We start from the raw sequence: 18389 nt of genomic DNA, 5'->3' as shown, positions 1-18389 counted from the left end.
TTTAGGGTATTGACACTACCACCCCCACCACGCACACCCATCATCTAGTTTTCACGGTCTCCTCTCACCTCATCAGACATTTGTGGTGTATTAGGCATTGACAGCATTCTCTCTCCATAGAGCCCATAGATGTACTTCAGCTCAGGAACAAAGGCAGAGAGACCAGTCTTACTTCAGGGACTGACAGCCAAAACTGTGACTGAACGTCCCTCATTTACTTTGACAAAGCCCAAGAATCTGGACCCACCTCACCCCAGCAAATATCACCTCTTTCTCTTTAGCCACCAACCCTATTTCATGACTCTTGGATATTATTAGCTTGCATTTATCGAACACTGTGCCACTAAGCACTTTATATTCGTTACCTCCTTTAATTCTCACAATCCTATGAGCTACGTATTATGGCCATTTCACAGATGGAGAATTCTTTAGGTTAAAAAAGTAGTTTGCCAAAATTCAAATCTAGGTCTGTCATAATTCAAAATTCTCCAGGTGCCTAATTCCAAGTCATATGGTAGATTTTCCAGTTCCTCATGAACAAGAGTGTAGGGAATTGCTAGAAATGTTTACCAAGGGCTTCTTAATTAAGGGATACTGATTAAGATAAAGAGGTGCAGGTGAGTAGAAGAAACCTCAGCTATAGGTCATGGAGAGGCCAAATTGACTGAGATCTTAGCTAGTATGAAAATAGAATCAGGTGCTTGAACTTTTAGAATATAGATAAGTGAGAAGAAAAACTGCTTTTTCATCCCACCATCCAGAGAAAACCTCTATTACAGTAATATCAATACTTTGTAGTGGGGTTTTTCTATTTATTCATCTATACTTTTAAATTTTATCTTAAATAAACTTAAAATTGTGACTATACTGTACCTAACGTCCTTTTCTTTTTTCTCTCATTAGCAATAAATAATTGTAGGGAATGTACAAGAATTGCATATCTAAAATCTCAACTTCATATCTCTGTCCACAATGGCCTAGATGGCCTGCTCATGAACTTGTAGGTGAAACAGAGATTCTAATGTAAAAGGAATTCCAAACCATAAAAAGAAACACAGCAGAAGTACAAACACCAACAGCAATTAACAGCTACCATTTATTAAGCACTTACTAAGTCTTAAATATTTACTAAATACGTCACATAGACAGTACTCATAATAGCCCCAGGAAATCCTGACAGGTGTATTTGTTCTTAAATTTTGGATTAATAACTTGCTGAGTAGAAAGTTTTTTTTCTACCCTACAAAAAGCCTGACATTAAAGACCAACATTGCAATTTATATAATTAACCCTAGATTTACAGAACTGTTTTCTTACAATGTATACCTACTGCTAAATAATTTCTCAAAGCTGTTTTTCTTGTTTAAAGATTAAATTAATTTTGCTTCCCTTTCATGATCACAACAGAATTCTATTTAATGCTACTATATACTCTATTAAGAACTTCTCCAAAATAGAAATCTATTTAAGCCCCACTTTGAATCAGGGCTTCTCTTCTTGTTGAACTGCTTTGCAGGAAAAAATGGCATACATACACAATGCAATATTCTGCTCAAATACATAACACTGATTGACTCCCACAAATATTATTTACTATTTGTCAAACACTGTGTTACAGTATGCTACATGCTACCAATGTTAGATGTACCAGGATGCGCTTTTCAGTAACCATGGTCCTTAGAGTCCTGGATAACTTGAAAAAAAAGAGACTGGTCTAAGACTTCAAAGTTTTAACTCTCAGCTGGACACCTTGGGAACTAGAATATGGATATATCTCAGTCTAAGGAGGACATTATTAAAAAGTTCATATGTATTATGGAGAAAACTTCCCACATCCATTATAATATCTCAAATCTCTTTTCCAATTTCAGCATCCTCCCATTACTATGAAAAGTAGGAGTATTATCAAGGAGGAATAAGCCTGCCACTATATTCTTCACCCACAATTCCAAAGATGTTTGTCCTGGAAGTTCTCCTATCCCATCTTTGTGAGCTCTTAGCATCTTGTGGTAGGCAGCATGACATATTAACACCAAGTATACTGCTTGCCCAGCATCAATAATTCAGACAAATAGCAACAATTTATATACTTCACATCAACTACAGGAAAGGTGACAAACATTTTAAGACAACAGAAGCACAGGTTATCACCAAGGTCTGTGTTTAAGAGATAAAACATGCAAGGTAAACAGAGGCTATAACACTGACTAATCCTGGAGAAACATGGGGAAGGCATATAAACTGCTTAGCAGGAAGAGAAGAGTTCTCTCAATCATAATGGAATCCACTCACAAAACTTGTTCGGAGTTACTTTTATGGTGGATGATATTCAAATAATATTAAGGTGCTTCAGGCAAAATTTAGCAACTCCTGTAAGGCTTCCTGCTGCTCATCATCAAGCTGGGAAATGCATTCCAACCATAATTCTTCAGAAGTCTGTACCTGACGCACGACATTAGCTAGGCGTTTGGCACAAGGATCTTCATAGTTAATAGTCTCATTCATTTTTCCTTCTGCAATTACACTGATTATTTTTGGAAGATTGGAATTATTTGGACCAAGTACAACTGGGTGGTTACTTTCAATTAAGTCACAGAGAAAACTCAAAGTCTGAATAGCTTCCTCTTTATCCTCATGCAATGGAAGCCATGACAACCAGTGTGGAAGAACTTCATCTACATTTACACAGTTAGGCTTAAATCTCAAAATCTTCCCTACTGCTGAGATACAGTTCTCTGTAGCAATGACATTTTTTTTGGTTTTGGAATTTGCACACTTAATAACTTTTACCAGCAGCGGAACAGCTTCTGAACATAAAGAACGATAATCATCTCCACCAAACTGTGCCATAACACCCAGGCCATAAGCAGCAGCTTGCCTGACTTCAGGGTTGTTGTCTCGCATATTTAGTAGCATTGGCCACCGAAAATATTCTACATATTTAAATGAGGTTGGACTGCAGTGTTCTATGATATCATCAAATATGCACAATCCCCACTGTCTGTCTGGCCATGGCCTATTAGAACAAATTAGATTTACAATTAATGGAAGCAGCTGTTCAAACCACGGTAAAATCTTTTCCTTGTAAGTACTAAATAATGAGTGCAAAATATCTGATACTTTGGTCAGAATATAAACATCACATTCATCCTCATCTTGCAGAGACATTTCAACCTGTTGGTCATAGTTTTCTTCCTGTCTTTTAACCTGTCTCAGTTCTTGGTTTTTAAAGTGCCCTTCAAGTTTTGCTTTCAGTATTTCTCCCAGTTCTTCCAACTGTTCGTCATTGAGGCACCCATCTCCCATTACTTCAATGGACTTTGCAAAAGAATTCATTATTTCTGAGAGTACATCTGTATCAGGTTCGGTCCCAATAGCCTTAATTAAAGGATCACATATGAATTGCCACATCTGTGCAAGATACTCTGGGCCACGAATTCTTGCACATTCCAGAAGAAAAGGCATGGACTCTGCTGCTGCCACTCGAACATTGTCATGGAAATAAAATTTCAGTAAAGGAACCATCAGTTTTACAACTTGTTCTGTATATTCCACAAATCCTTCCTTTAACTCCTTAGCATAATAAACCAACATCTGGCAAGCAGTTGCTTTTGCTTCAAGCCCTGAAGTCTTAATTCCGAAACTCTGCTGGTCTCCAAGATTTACAAATTGCCATCCATCATCATCACTCATATTCTCCACGTCTTGTGTGTCTAAGAGAGCAACGTCAGGTTTAGCTGAAGCAGTCTTAATAAGAGGCTCAATAACCAGTGGAAGGTACTGTTGAAAATCATTTCCAAGAATTTTACACATTCTGGCCCACGCTGAAATGATGTAAGAGGTCTGAGGGTCATCATCTTCCATATTATTTAAGTCTGATTGTGTTTTTAACAACAGTTGCATCACATTTGATGCATCTTGCATAAATTTTTCCTTCCCAACAGCAAGACCAACATGGCTAATGCATTCGATAGTTTTTCCTTTCAGAAGTTTGAGTTCCTTTTGAACAGCAAGCTCAACAATATGCTTTAGTGAGGGCATAAATATATCATAGTACGGAACAAATTTTTCTTCTATTGTATCTGCAACTGAGGCAATGGTTGTCACAAGCTGTTCCAAGGCCAACTTAGTTCCATTGCGAATCAACTCTTGAAGTTTAATCACCAAGATGGAATGTAGATTTCTCACCATACTATCCAAATATAGAACTAACAATGATTTGGGGCAGTCTTCAATAAAAATAATAAGCGCAGAAGCTGCATGTGACTGCACACGCTGATTACCTTGATTTTCCATGGTACGCAACAGAGCTGCAATCACCGTTTCATGGAATTTCTTTTGGAAGTTAGGTGCAAAATCTGTAGCCATCTGTCCAAGTGTAGTACAGGCTGCAGCCCTCACCCTTGGATGAGGATCCTGAAGAAAAAGCAAAACAGAGTTAACTGTTTCATCTAGAATTGATTCCATTTGCTGATGGCATCCTTCTCCAATAGCAGATAAGGCCATTAATCCAGCATGTCGATATTTCCAGTCAGGGCTCTGAAGCATCTGCATGATATGCTCCTTAGTCATTGGTAAAACAAGTTTTCCACCGAGCCCACAAGCCAGTCTGTCTAGTGCACTCTCAGCAGCAACTGCATTGCTGTCAAAATCATCTTCTTCCATTTCATCAGCATTTACCCAGTCCTCATCATCTTGTAGATCAACCATCATTGCCAATATGTGAGGAACTGCCTGTGCAATAATATTTGTATGTTTTTTCAACATTGGGGTTGCAGTTTCAGACAAGGTCACTATTACCTCAAGAGCTAGCTGGCGTTGCAGATTACTAAGTCTAGAGTCTCCACATAACTTTAGACTCAACTGCAGAGTATCTTCTAAATAAGGACCCAAATATTTAGGTACAGTATCTGCAATCTCAACAAGGGATTCTAGCACTGAATCATCATCCTGGTAGCATGAATCATTCACAGCCTGTAAGATTCCAGGAAGCAAGTCTGCAAAGTCTTTGAAAAGAGCAATATTATTCTCATTAGCAAGTACAAACGCAGCTGCAGCTCTAGCAGATAATGTCCTGATTGCTGGATGTTCTTGATCTTGAATACACTGGTCCAACAACCGTTTGATGATATCCAAATCGTGTCGATCTTGGGTCCCAAAAATCCCAGGAAAGTGCCAGAAAACGTGAAGTGCAACTTCCCACAGAACCACATTTTTAGAGTAGATTGAATCAACAAGGAACTTCAGACCTTCGGGCCAGTGGTTAGTGCCATCCTCATCTATCAAATTCCTGGCCAGCACTGCAAAAATATCACAAAGTTTTTTCCTCATACTAGCATGGGTTTCTAACTTAACAGCCAGTATCAATTCAATCTTGACGTCCCTCTGAACATCAGAAGGCAGATTTGGATAGACTTCCTCAAACCCAGAGGACAAAAGCCGTCGTAGCAGGGCGGCAGCCATTTGTCTCACCTCATAACCTGCTCTTCTATTTCTGACGGCATCTAACAGGAATGTAGTCTTACACAGACCTGGGATATTTTCATAGATTTCCTCTGCTTGCCTCCGCACCATACAGCTTGGATTGATGAGGTTCTTCAGAAGCTGGTAAAACTCTTGCTTTCCCGACACGGTCGCCGGTACTCCGGCAGACCCGCACGCCGCCATCGCGTTCTGTCAAAGCGACCGCGACGCGGCAGGAGGGCGGGGGCCTGCGGCTCGAAGCAGTGACGTCACCGAGGCGCCGGCGGCGATGGGCGGGTGCGCTGCTTCCTCCCCTGCCTGGCCCTCGGTCTGGGCTCTGGGAAGGTGGGAGCGAAGGTCGCTCTCCATCTGTTTTCCAATCAGATGAAAATGTACCTACAGAGGAGAAAGAAAATGAAAGAAAAGTATGATATTGATTTATTAGAATGGGATTATGGATGACTTTTTTCGCCTTTTCTTTATTTCTAAACTATCTCTATTGTTGTTACACTGATAATTTTAAAACAGAGTACTCCTTGAAAAGCCGCTAAGTGAAAGAAGACGATCACAAAAGGCCACATGTTGTATGATTCCCTTTATATGAAGGTCTTAAATAGGAAAATCCATACAGAAAGTAGATTAGTGTTTGGCAATGGCTAAGGGGAAGGGAGATAGAGAATGACGGCTGTCAGGGGGGTTCTTTCTGGGTGATGAAAATATTGTAGAATTGATTGTGGTGATAGTTGCACAACTATATATATTTGATTATACTCAAAACTATTGAATTGTACAATTTAGATTGGTGAATTGTATGGTATGTGAATAATACCTCAATAAAGCTGTTCATCAAATAAGTACAATAAAAGATAAAGACAATGATTACTACCCCACTATTAGGTGCGCAGACTCAGGTGTGTGTCGGAATCACTTGGCCTGTGGATTATAATAAAGAATGAGAAAGACAACTGAGTAAAGTATGATGAAAAGTGACCTGGGCTAGTAATCAGGAGACTAGAATTCTGGTCTTGTCTCTAAACTGATTTTGTATCCCTGGTCACGTCACTCAAGATTTTCTTTGCAAACTGTAAAATGCCTTTACAGTTTTTCTTTTAGTAGGAAGCTGCTGAGATTATTCTAAGAAATAAATGCTCCCGAGGCTAAATATTGTTTCTTTAATTCAAGCAGGTGTGTCAATCAAAAACAATGATCATTCCTCTAACAATGATTAGATCTTACTTTTGTATTGGCACCTTGCCATTCTGTCATTTTGACCATTATACAGGTTTGCAAGGTTGGTAAGATAGGTATAATACTAATCTTGGGTGAGAAATTGAAACTCAGGGCTGACTTTTGATGGATGAATATTTATTAACTATTTGAAGAAAGAGAAGAAGTTTCTAAGTAAAGGGAAGAGCTGTGTTCAAATGCAGAAAGGTCTGAGAGCCTAGTGTGATGAGTTCTGTCAGTATTTTTTGCTGGAGCATTAGGTATGGGACTTAAGGGTCTTGGGGATGACATAGGAGGCAGGAAGGAGGAAGACAAGAGTTATATAGAGGCCAGATCATGAAGAGTCTTGTATTCCATGTTAAGAAATTTGGCTTTTTTCCCCCCTAAAGGTAAAGAGGAGCCTTTTAAGGATTTTACTCAAGGCTGTGAAATAATCCATTTTAAGAAAGATTATTTTGATGGCAATGCAAAAACTGAAGTGTGAAGACTGGAGGCATTTAGGAGGCCAATAACCTAGTTCAATTATGCTGAAAGTCTAAATCACAGCAGTGGTGGAGGGAAAGAAAAGAGGGCAAGGATTGCAGGTCTTAAGAAGTCATATCAATAGCACCATAGAGGGGAAAGAGAAGCCTAGGAAACCTCCCCAAGTTTTGGCCTGGGCATCTTGTTGGAGGTGCTGCAATTTACCTATTTCTTTACCTACACATGTATAAAGAACAGAATTAATGCAGACCAAAAGACTGCTAACTCTTTCTGGAGGAAAAAGAGGCTTCCCTAAGAAGGTGAGTCCCCAAATCCTTTTTGTTCTGTAGTTGCTCCCACACTCTATGGTGATGGTCATTGTTACAACAGTAAGAGTTAAACTGAATCCATTTTAGGAAAAATATTTGTTCTTTTATTTTAGAAAAACATACACAGATTTAAAATCTTAAGGTGTTTCCTCTCTAGCTTGCATAATTCTATTCTATTTACCTTTTGCATTGTTATTTCCCTCCCCCCCCCCCCAAGAAGCACACATAATAACCAAGATTTCAAGACTGGACTTGAAGACTTGGTTAGAGTTGAACAACTTTATGAAATTTTGTAATTAAAATTGGCTTTTAAAATAGTTTGCACTGTTGAGAGGCCATTTAAGAATGTTTCCATAAGGTTACTCAACAGCAGACAATTCGAGTGTTTATTAGCAGCTTACTAAGTGAAGAAAGTGCAAAATAAGTTGCAAATTTCTTCCAAGATCTGAGAGATTTAGAGTCAAATGAGGGGGGTAGAATTAAATTGGACATAGGGGGTAGAATTAAATTGGACATACTTGAAATTTTTTCAAGAATAATCCAGAATAAATAAAAATACAGAAAACAAAAAATACTATGAAGGCTCCTACCGATCTAAGATGGAACAATATGAATATCAAAAAGAATAATGCCTTCGATGGATTAAAAAAACTTTAAATATATCAACAGAAGTTCTGAGTTTCTAATACTAACAAAAGCCACCAACGCATTGATCATCTTTGGAGGATGCTAAGTCACCAACTGAAAATTGATAAAGAGGAATAATCAAGATTTTTCCTGCCTTTTCTGTACAAACTGTATTTCAGGATAACCAAATAGTTATCCACTTCTTCTTAATAGAATTCCAGATAAAAAGAGCACAAAAATGCTAAAATCAGAAAATTGCTGTGTTGTAACCCCAAATGAAATAATGAATGTAGGTAACAGTAACCAATGGATGCTAAAACCATTAAATGAAACATTGATTGGGAACTTAATAATAGAGGGATAAGGATGAAACCACCTGAAGTTCCTGATTAATCTTAATATTCTTAAAAGTGGGATAGGGGCTTCCCTGGTGGCACAGTGGTTGAGAGTCCGCCTGCCGATGCAGGGAACACGGGTTCATGCCCCGGTCCGGGGAGATCCTACATGCCACGGAGCTGCTGGGCCCGTGAGCCATGGCCCCGGAGCCTGTGCGTCCAGAGCCTGCGCTCCGCAACGCGAGAGGCCACAACAATGAGAGACCCGCGTACCGAAAAAAAAAAAAAAAAAAAAAAAGTGGGATAAACCAGAAGTGTCATTTACATGTTCTCTTTCAGCTTCACATTCATACTTTCTCTAATTTGTTCTCTGATTCTGAGGTTAGGCTCTGCAAGCAAAATTTCTCCTTTCTCAGCTGGGTCCCTGATAATTTCCACCAATAGGAGCTGCTAGAGATTGGAGGATAGAAAAGGGACAGACAAGAGATTGATCCTTCTTGTTTTTCCTTTTCTTGCCTGGATTGCCCTAGCAGTGGCCCTTCCTCCTGGTGAAAGCAATTTCCTCCCTCTTGCAGCCCAATCTCTTCTCTCTGCAGATATACCCACAGTAGCCTGGGGGCACTCCTTCCTCAGAGGTTTCAGCCATACCTCTGAACTCAAAGATACCAGTTCTGGTTTTTTGTTTGTTTTGTTTTTGCGGTACGCGGGCCTCTCACTGCTGTGGCCTCTCCCGTTGCGGAGCACAGGCTCCGGACGCGCAGGCCCAGCGGCCATGGCTCACGGGCCCAGCCGCTCCGCGGCATATGGGATCTTCCCGGGCCGGGGCACGAACCCGTGTCCCCTGCATCGTCAGGTGGACTCTCAACCACTGCACCACCAGGGAAGCCCAGCAGTTCTGTTTTGTTCCTTCAGCTTTAGGGATGGTAGCAGATCCTTCAGTTACCATCTTTTGATTACCTCAGTGCTATTTATTCACTCCTTCAGGTCTCTCACACCTGTGTAACCAATCTCTTAAATCTCCTCTTGAAGTACTTAGTGTGGTTTCTATTTTCCCACCTGGAACTTGACTCATTCATATACCAGGCATTAAGTGATGCAAAAACTGCAAAGTATTTTTATCTTAAATCAGGTTTATTAAGGTATAACTCATGTGCAATAAAATTCACCAATTATAAGTGTTTAATTAGGTAAGTTTTGACAGTCAAGTAACTATGACCACAATCATATATAGAATATTTTCATTATCCCAAAAAGTTCCTTTGGGTCCCTCAGTAGACAATCTCCTTTCCGCACCCCTGGCTCTAAGCAACTACTAATCCGATTTCTGTTGCTATAGCTTTGTCTCTTCCAGAATTTCATATAAATGGAATTATTCAGTATGAAGCTTTTTGTGTCTGGCTGCTTTTACTTAGCACAATGCTTCTGACATTCGTCCACTCTGTTGCATGTTTGTTCCTTTTTATTCCATCATATGAATACACCACAATTTGCTTATGCATTCACCAATCAACAGACATTTGGGTTGTTCCCAGTTTTAGGTTATTATGAATAAAGTTCCTATGAATATACGAGTACAAGTTTTTGTGGGAAAATATGTTTTCATGTCTCTTGACAAATACTAGGAGTGAAATGACTTGGTCAAATAGTAAGTGTAGGTTTATAAGAAACTGTCAAATGCTTTCCAAAGTGGATGTACTATTTTGCATTTTGACTGAAATATATGAAAGTGCCATTAGCTCCACATCCTTGTCAGCATGTGGGATTATCAGTCTTTCAAGTTTTAGTCATTCCAGTGAGCATGTCTTGGTATCCGATTGTGATTTTAGTTTGCATTTCCCTAAATACTAACAGTGTGGATTATCCTTTCATGTGTTTATTTGTCATTTATGTATCTTCTTTGGTGAGGTCTTTGTTCAAATCTTTTGCCCATTTTTCAAAAAATCTAATTTTTTTGTCCTCTTGCTATTGAGTTTCAAAAGTTCTTTAAATATTCTGGATACTAGTCCCTTATCAGATATATGCTTTCAAATATTTTCTTCTTTTCTTTTTCTTAACCATGCTTTTTGAAAATCAAAAGTTATTAATTTTGTTGAAGTTCAATTTATCATTTAAAAAATTTTAAGGTTTCTGCTTTTTATGTCCTATTTAAGAAATCTTTATCTAACTCAAGTTCACAAAGATTTCCTCTAATGTTTTCTTCTATTAGTTTTATAGTTTTAAGTTTAAAGATTTTACATTTAGATCTGGGATCTATTTCAAGTTGATTTTTGTATATGGTATGAGGCATGGGCAGAAGTTCATTTCTTTTTGCATATGAGTTTATAGTTGTTCCACTTTTTTTTTTTTTTTTTCTTTTTGCGGTATGCGGGCCTCTCACTGTTGTGGCCTCTCCCGTTGCGGAGCACAGGCTCCGGACGCGCAGGCCCAGCGGCCATGGCTCATGGGCCCAGCCGCTCCGCGGCATATGGGATCCTCCCAGACCGGGGCACGAACCCGTATCCCCTGCATCGGCAGGCGGACTCTCAACCACTGCGCCACCAGGGAGGCCCAATATAGTTGTTCCACTTTTATCTCACTGATTTGCCATCTTTGTTGAATATTAATTGACCATATACATGTAGTCTTATTTCTGAAACTTCTATTCTGTTCTATTAATCTATATTATTATTATTCCAATGCCGCACTGACTGTATTGATTACTATAGCTTTACAATAAATCTTGAACCCAAGTAGTTATAGTCAGTGGTTCTAAAGATCACTGAACACTGTAATTTTTAGAAAGTACTCTCTAGCCTTTAGTAAGTTTAAGATATTTTTAATCTAATTAAAGTCCATACATATTTGTGAATTTGAGTATAATTGGGAACTTTTTGCAATCTATACACATTGTGCATTTAAAAATTAAATAATGGACCAGAAAAAATGAGAAACAAATTTCTTCTTTATTTGTTTTCAATGTAAACTTATTGATTTAGAATAATACCTCAACTTTTTCACCCAGATCATCTCCCTCCCCTCCAAAAAATAGCTGAGGAGAAAGGTATTTCTGACACTTTGGGCTGTAACCTGAAGCAGCTTATGTTTTAACTTAAAATTTGAATGTAAATATGATGTTCCACTTGCTAATATTTTCAAGTTTTTTCATATGAAATTGTTTTCTCTCTAAGCTTTCCATTTCCTTCAATTATTCAACAAATATTCAATGAGTACCTACTATGTTCCAGGCACTGTGCTGGGACACTGGGGATACAATAGTGAAAAAACAGAATGCCTACCTTCATGAAGTTTACAATCTACTTTGGAACTCCTTAGCTCATGCCAGGAGGACCAGCCATGTTTAACCTGTGGTTTTATGGATTTCTCAGCATATTACCCCTTACGTCCAAGTATATGAGAAGCACAGTAGTAAAACACTGTTATCATCTTTAAGAATTGCATGGCAATAATTCAGAATATTAAAAGTTGAATAAAAACATCATGGGGCTTCCCTGGTGGCGCAGTGGTTGAGAGTCCGCCTGCCGATGCAGGGCACACGGGTTCGTGCCCCGGTTCGGGAAGATCCCACATGCTGTGGAGCGGCTGGGCCCGTGAGCCATGGCCGCTGAGCCTGCGCGTCCGGAGCCTGTGCTCCACAAGGGGAGAGGCCACAACAGTGAGAGGCCCACATACAGCCAAAAAAAAAGCTATAAAAACATCATGAATTGGAGAGAACAGAAAACTCACTGTGTGAGTACTGAACTCGCTTCTTTACCAGATGGTTGAAAATATGTATATTAGTACTTGCAGGTATTAATTGATTTAATTTCATAACAAATAAAGGAGGCTACAGATAGATTAAAATTTTTTAAAAATACAGATTAAATAACTGAGAGGAAAGTTATAATAATGATGGAGGATATCAACCATCCAGACATTTCATGTCATTTTGTTCTCCTAAAATTAGAATGTTTGGCTCCAACTCCCAGGGTTAGACAGAACCCAGCAGAAACAATGCCCAGGGCAGAAGTGGTGAAGAATGAGAAAAGAACCAAAGTAGGAATCAAACTGGGCCCCACTACTCCAAACCATTAACTATAAACTGTATTAGCTGTAATTTTAATAAAAAAGACCAAGCAGACATATTAAACTAAACATATTATCTTACAAAGATAAAACACTCAGAAGAGTGTCTCTTTTTTTTTTTTTTTTTTTTTTTTTCTTTTTGCGGTATGCGGGCCTCTCACTCTTGTGGCCTCTCCCGTTGCGGAGCACAGGCTCCGGATGCGCAGGCCCAGCGGCCATGGCTCACGGGCCCAGCCGCTCCGCGGCATATGGGATCCTCCCAGACGGGGGCACGAACCCGTATCCCCTGCATCGGCAGGCGGACTCTCAACCACTGCGCCACCAGGGAGGCCCGAGTGTCTCTTTTATACTGCTACTACTACTACTATTACAGTTATAAGAATGAAAATATATCTGATTAATTAGAGACAATATTTTGTACAGTTTCTTGTATAATAGGCAAAATATAAATTATAAAAAGGACCTGTCCCACTGGGTAGTATACTTGGTAAGATCATCTTGAAAAATGACAAAACATTTTTATCTGCATTTTTAGTTGGTGTGAGAGGTAATCCTGACTTTTTAAGTAAGTTTCAGAAGTTGTACAGTCAGGAAGAAGTAATAATAATAATGATATAATAAAGAATAAATTATTTTTCCATTGAATTAGAACTTGTTAGTGTAAAACTGTCATTACTGTACTGATCTGTTTTGTAGCCATTATAACATTTTGCCTAATTTATCACTGTGTGTCTACTTTTAAAAGATTTATGAAAATCTGATATATTAGAATTATGAAGAGTCTAATTGGTTAAACTTGTGCTAGGGTGATCAACCATCCTGGTCTGCCTAAGACTGGGGTTTCTTGGAATGAGGAGTTTCAGTTACAGGACAGTCCCAGGCAAAGTGGAACAGTTTGCCTAACTTTCAATCAATTTTTAAGTATTGGAAAAATATCATTTGTAAAAAGTCATTAACTATAAAGGTTAAATTAGATTAAAGTTAAGCACTTCTGATAATAATCCTTTATAAGTGATGCTATGTACTTCATATCCATTTCATTAAGTATACATAATGTTTGGTTGTCCTACAGTTATTGTTACTAAGCTTTAAGTAGTGACTGCCTGATCTCTCCATTTTGTTTTTCCCATTGAGACAAATAAGTTATCTTTGGGGTAATACTTTGACAACCTTCAAACTCTCCTTGCCTAAATCAGATATTTCATCAGGAGTGGGGAAAAGGCAACTATTCTTCTAATTCCATCATTTCTTCTATATTTGTAAGCTGGCATTTTTCTGTAATAAAGAACTCTCCCTCATGACCTGAGGCTATTTGGCAACTGTGAAGGAGTGCTTAATTCTTTCTCATTAATTATCAATTTTCAGAGTAGGGAGGTGAGTAATAGCCACCTCCAATCATGACAAATACAGTTGGTTTCTTATGTTTTGTTTGGCTTCTCTTTTTTGAATTGTCAAGAGCTGTGAAGAATCTGAGATTTTACGCTACTTCAAAGCTAACAAGTTAGCCTACCATAGTTTCATGGATGATAGTAAAAGATATGAAACTCTGCATCAGAGACAAAAAATAATTTGTTACTCACGGCCACAGCAGCAGTCAGAGAATCAGCATTTTTCACTGGCTCCCAGCTCCCAATTCCTACAGCATGATGCAAAGAGGGATAGATGCCAGCTATACACATCAAGGACTGTGTTACAGGAGGGAAACACTGAGCTTAGATTACAAATCTTTTATAACGGACAGTAGAGCTGACTGCTTTTTCTCCAGGGGGAGACATTGTCTTTTTATTCTGGACAGTAATCATGCTTGCCCTTTGCTCCAGAGGGAGACATTATCTCTGTCTTCCAAGGCTATTCACTACACAAGCATACTTAATAATATAGTCCAGAATGTCTTTGCTCACAAGATGTGCAGAAATATGAGAGACCATGGGTATAGTTATTTGCTGGTTGTTCTCCATTGCTCCCCTCCCTCCTTACATTCTCTGCCCTTTTCTGTAGCCCAGGAGGCTGACATCTACAGACTGCATCACTCAGGCTCTCTTGCTCTCTGTCTTCTGGTTGAATTGGCTTATGAGAGGCATCAGCAAGAGATTGGGAAGAGGTGGGATAGGGTATTTAGTCCCCATCTCTCTGTCCTGTTCTTGCCCCACCTTGAGGCAGTCCTGGTACAGGCTGCATTCTACTGATACAATTCTTATAAGGAGGCCCTTTTTTCCAGGTTGCAAACTCTCTGTAGGTTCATTCTCTCCCATATCCCTTTTAGGCCTAAATATGGTAAAAGTGTATAAACGTTCCTAGACCCTGTGCTTTGTTGTGTTCTCTTAACCTTGCCCACATTTTTGTAAACAATCCTTTCAGCACACTCTCTTCAGTAACACTTTCTAAATATGTTTTCTGTTTCCTGCCAAGATCTTGATAAGAACTTATAGATTCAATTAATTTTAAAAGAGAAAAAAACTAAAATTAATAAAACCAAGGATTAGAAAGGTAGTTTAACAAAGAAAGAGACTTTTTAATTTAATTTAATTTAATTTTGGCTGTGCCACGCAGCTTGTGGGATCTTAGTTGCCCGATCAGGGATTGAACCTGGGCACTGGTAGTGAAAGTGTGGCGTCCTAACCACTGGACTGCAGGGAATTCCCAAAAAGAGATTTTAAAACATGAAAATATTATTATCCTCAACATGCTAATTCATGCAAATATATTTATACAAAAATATAAGATCAAAACCAATAAAATCCTTTTAGAATAATTTATAGAATGGGAAATTATTTGAAAAATAAAAATAAAATAAAAATAAAAATAAATAATACAAAAGATGGGCTTCCCTGGTGGCGCAGTGGTTGAGAGTCTGCCTGCCGATGCAGGGGACACGGGTTCGTGCCCAGGTCCGGGAAGATCCCACATGCCATAGAGTGGCTGGGCCCGTGAGCCATGGCCGCTGAGCCTGCGCGTCCGGAGCCTGTGCTCCGCAACGGGAGAGGCCACAACAGTGAGAGGCCCGTGTACCGCAAAAAAAAAAAAAAGAAAAGAAATAAAAAGATTTATGTTCTACTTGATAAATGGCCAGAGCAGATGATTTATCAACAAAGAAATATAGACTATAAATCTTGATGGGAAAAAATCTCCAATTTGGGTAGCGATTAAAACAAAGCAAACTAAAGGCACAACCACATCTCCACATAACTATCTAAGATAAATTACAGGTACAACACAGCATTGGTGGACTGTTGGAAAATAAATCTATTGCTGGTGGCCCCTGTTGGAAAATAAATCTATTGCTGGTGGCCCCTGTTGGAAAATAAATCTATTGCTGGTGGCCCTTGATTACTTAGCTGAGAATCTAAAATGGTGGTTAAAAAGTGTTTGATGCAGAAATTCCACTTTGAACAATAGATCCTAAGTGGATGATACAAAAGAAGACAAAAATGAGGTGCATATTTTTCACAATAGATGTATGTTAGAGTATTAAAAAAATTGAAAATAACCCAACAATGGGTAGAATAATTGTTAAATAAGCCATGATATTTTAAGATGTGTTGAAATGTTTCAGTAAGAAAAAGAGGATATATTATATGTACACACTACATATACTGTGTATAAAAATATGGCTCTATGTGCCTGGAGTGAGGGAGACTCTGGGAGGGACTTCCTTCCCAGAGGGCATCTCAGTGGGCCACCAGACGTGTGCCAGAGGGTTCTTCCCCTCATGCCAGGCTCCAGGACAAGCAGGTAGCCCTCTGTCACAGAGGGACAGTGGTGTATCTGTCCACTCTCTTTGTGCTGTGCCCTCAGGGTGGTGGCCAGCCAAGAACTGTCTCTCTCTTTGTTGCAGTCCCAGGAGACCCAAGAGTGCAGGCTCTGCTGGCCATGAGCCAAGTAATCTCGAGGTGTCCCCTGGGTGGCAGCCACAAAAATCTGGCGCCAGACATGTGTGCAGGTTCCTCTCCATGATCCAAAAGAAGACACAAATGAGGTGCATGTTTTTCACAGTAGATGTACCTTGAGTATTGCAAAATCTGGGGTCCTGTACTCTGGAGCATGGCAGAGGGAGAGCAGGAAGATAGCACCTGCCCTCTGGGGTCTCTGGAGAGGATTACAGTCAGCCCTTAGATGTGTAGATGTGTGTTTAACTACAGGCCTGCCCCTCAGGCTGCAGCTATGAAAATATGGCATCTGAAGTCTCACAGGTTTGTGTCTTGGCCAAGGTCACACAGCTGGGACATGATGGCAACAGCACACACCCAGGACAGGGGTGAGGGAACTGCTCCCAGATTTTACTCTACATTAGTTAAGGTGTGGTTCTAGGACATCCAGACTCATGCATCACAACTTCCTACCCGAATCTATGGAGAGATGTGACATGAAAGAAAGCACCTTGAACCTAAAGGCAAATAGCAATAACCTCAGTTGTCAGAAAAGTGGTGAAATAGCATGGTGAAAGGAATGCTATGCACAAAAGCAGGTGGCAAGTTTTGCATGAGATCCCATGGCAGGTGAATCTCTGGATAACTCATTCATTAAACAGTGGACTCTATTATCAATGATACCAGCACCTTGGATGAGAATTCTTAAGAGTGCTGATGAAGCTACCACACCTCACAGATATCAGAAACCTACCACACAATCTCCTAGAGATTAGCCAACACAACAAGCCTAAATATAAGGGAAAGGTTAAAAAAAAAGTTCATTTTTCCAGAGACTTCTCAAGCAAAAGTATCTTCCTTTGAAAAAGGAGCACCCAAGACAACAGATTTCCTCAGTGAATTTAAATCCTATTTTAAGAACAGAATCGTCTAGACAGAACTGCATGTGGAGTTTTCTTCCTACCATGATAACTGTAGCAATAACGTTGGAAAGACCAGCTCTATGCTTTGGACTTAGGTGGGCCCTCTTAAGGGTCCTTTTCAAATTCCTAAGCTATAGTTTTGGGAGTCATTTAACAGAAAGCTTTTACAGAAATTGTAGTCAATCATATTATAGTAGGTTTCCTATTATTCATCCTGGTCATTGTTTTAATAACAATAAAATGACAGACTGATAAGAAAATGTGGCTCTATGTTCTTTGGGTTCTTTTTGTTTTCCTGTAAAGTTTCTTAGATTTCTAACTTATTTTGAAGATGTTGATTTACATAGAGATTTAGTGCAACATTCTATGTTTGTGGCATTTACTTGGTCTTTACCTATGCATTTTTTTAAATGAAGAAAATGTATCAACAAAATTAATGAAAATGTTATACGAAGAGATAGAATAATGGCTGGAACAATGAGTATTCTTAGAGGACAATAAAAAAACCTTTTAGATTAGTGTCATTATAAATCATTCATTGACAATGGGAACAGAACCTTTCCTAGGCTCAGAGAACTTAGGTAACTTGTCTGAGGTCACACAGCTAGAAAGAGCAGAAGACTGGAACTTAGTCTTTTTGGCTCTCAAAATACCCCTGGTGTTGGAATGTACACCATTCAGAGTACAAGTAGAGGGGATAGATCTTAAGAAAAAGAATGGACACTTCTATTGCAAAGGAGGAGAGCCTGAAAGAGAATGCATGTGAGGTAAGCTTGCAGTTGAGGTGGTAGGTAGGCAGTAACTGAATGACTTTTTTTAAAGACGATATCTCTATTTTCTTGGTGAGACTATTGGCCTTAAGTAAGGCAGTGAGTGTTTGAGGAAAAAATCAAAGGTTTTGGAGAAGCCATGGGAGTGAGGAGTGCAGGATAAAGGAGTTAAACAAAGATAACTTTAAGAATTGAAAAGAAAAAAAAAAAGAATTGCAAACTTTTCTCCAGTTGAGATTAGAAACCAGGAATCCACAGTGGCAACAATCCATCAATTATACTGTAAAGTGAAAAAGGCAGGGTTCAAGGTCATTGGTTCAATTCC

General features: G+C 39.1%; 1 protein-coding gene across 3 annotated transcripts in view; it reads right to left on the bottom strand.

Moving 5' to 3' along the window:
- Positions 1-1082: 1082 nt before the first annotated feature.
- Positions 1083-18389, bottom strand: part of RANBP6 (RAN binding protein 6) — a 292381-nt gene continuing 275074 nt past the window's right edge. Inside the window, exons 1-2 of one of the 3 annotated variants that reach the window (XM_081236224.1) lie at positions 5473-5850; positions 1083-4416 (exon numbers count right to left, since the gene is read on the bottom strand). In XM_081236224.1, the coding sequence (XP_081092350.1) occupies positions 2350-4416; positions 5473-5667 (2262 nt within the window). In that variant the 5' untranslated portion in view covers positions 5668-5850 and the 3' untranslated portion in view covers positions 1083-2349. Of the gene's footprint in view, positions 5860-18389 lie in introns of those variants that run through there. The other 2 variants (XM_081236225.1, XM_081236223.1) reach the window with 2 other exon arrangements.

The sequence above is a fragment of the Mesoplodon bidens genome (assembly GCF_964165515.1).
Source record: "Mesoplodon bidens genome assembly, chromosome: 6".
Taxonomy (NCBI): domain Eukaryota; kingdom Metazoa; phylum Chordata; class Mammalia; order Artiodactyla; family Ziphiidae; genus Mesoplodon; species Mesoplodon bidens.
Note: the sequence above shows the minus strand (reverse complement) of the source record. Positions and strands in the feature narration are given on the sequence as shown.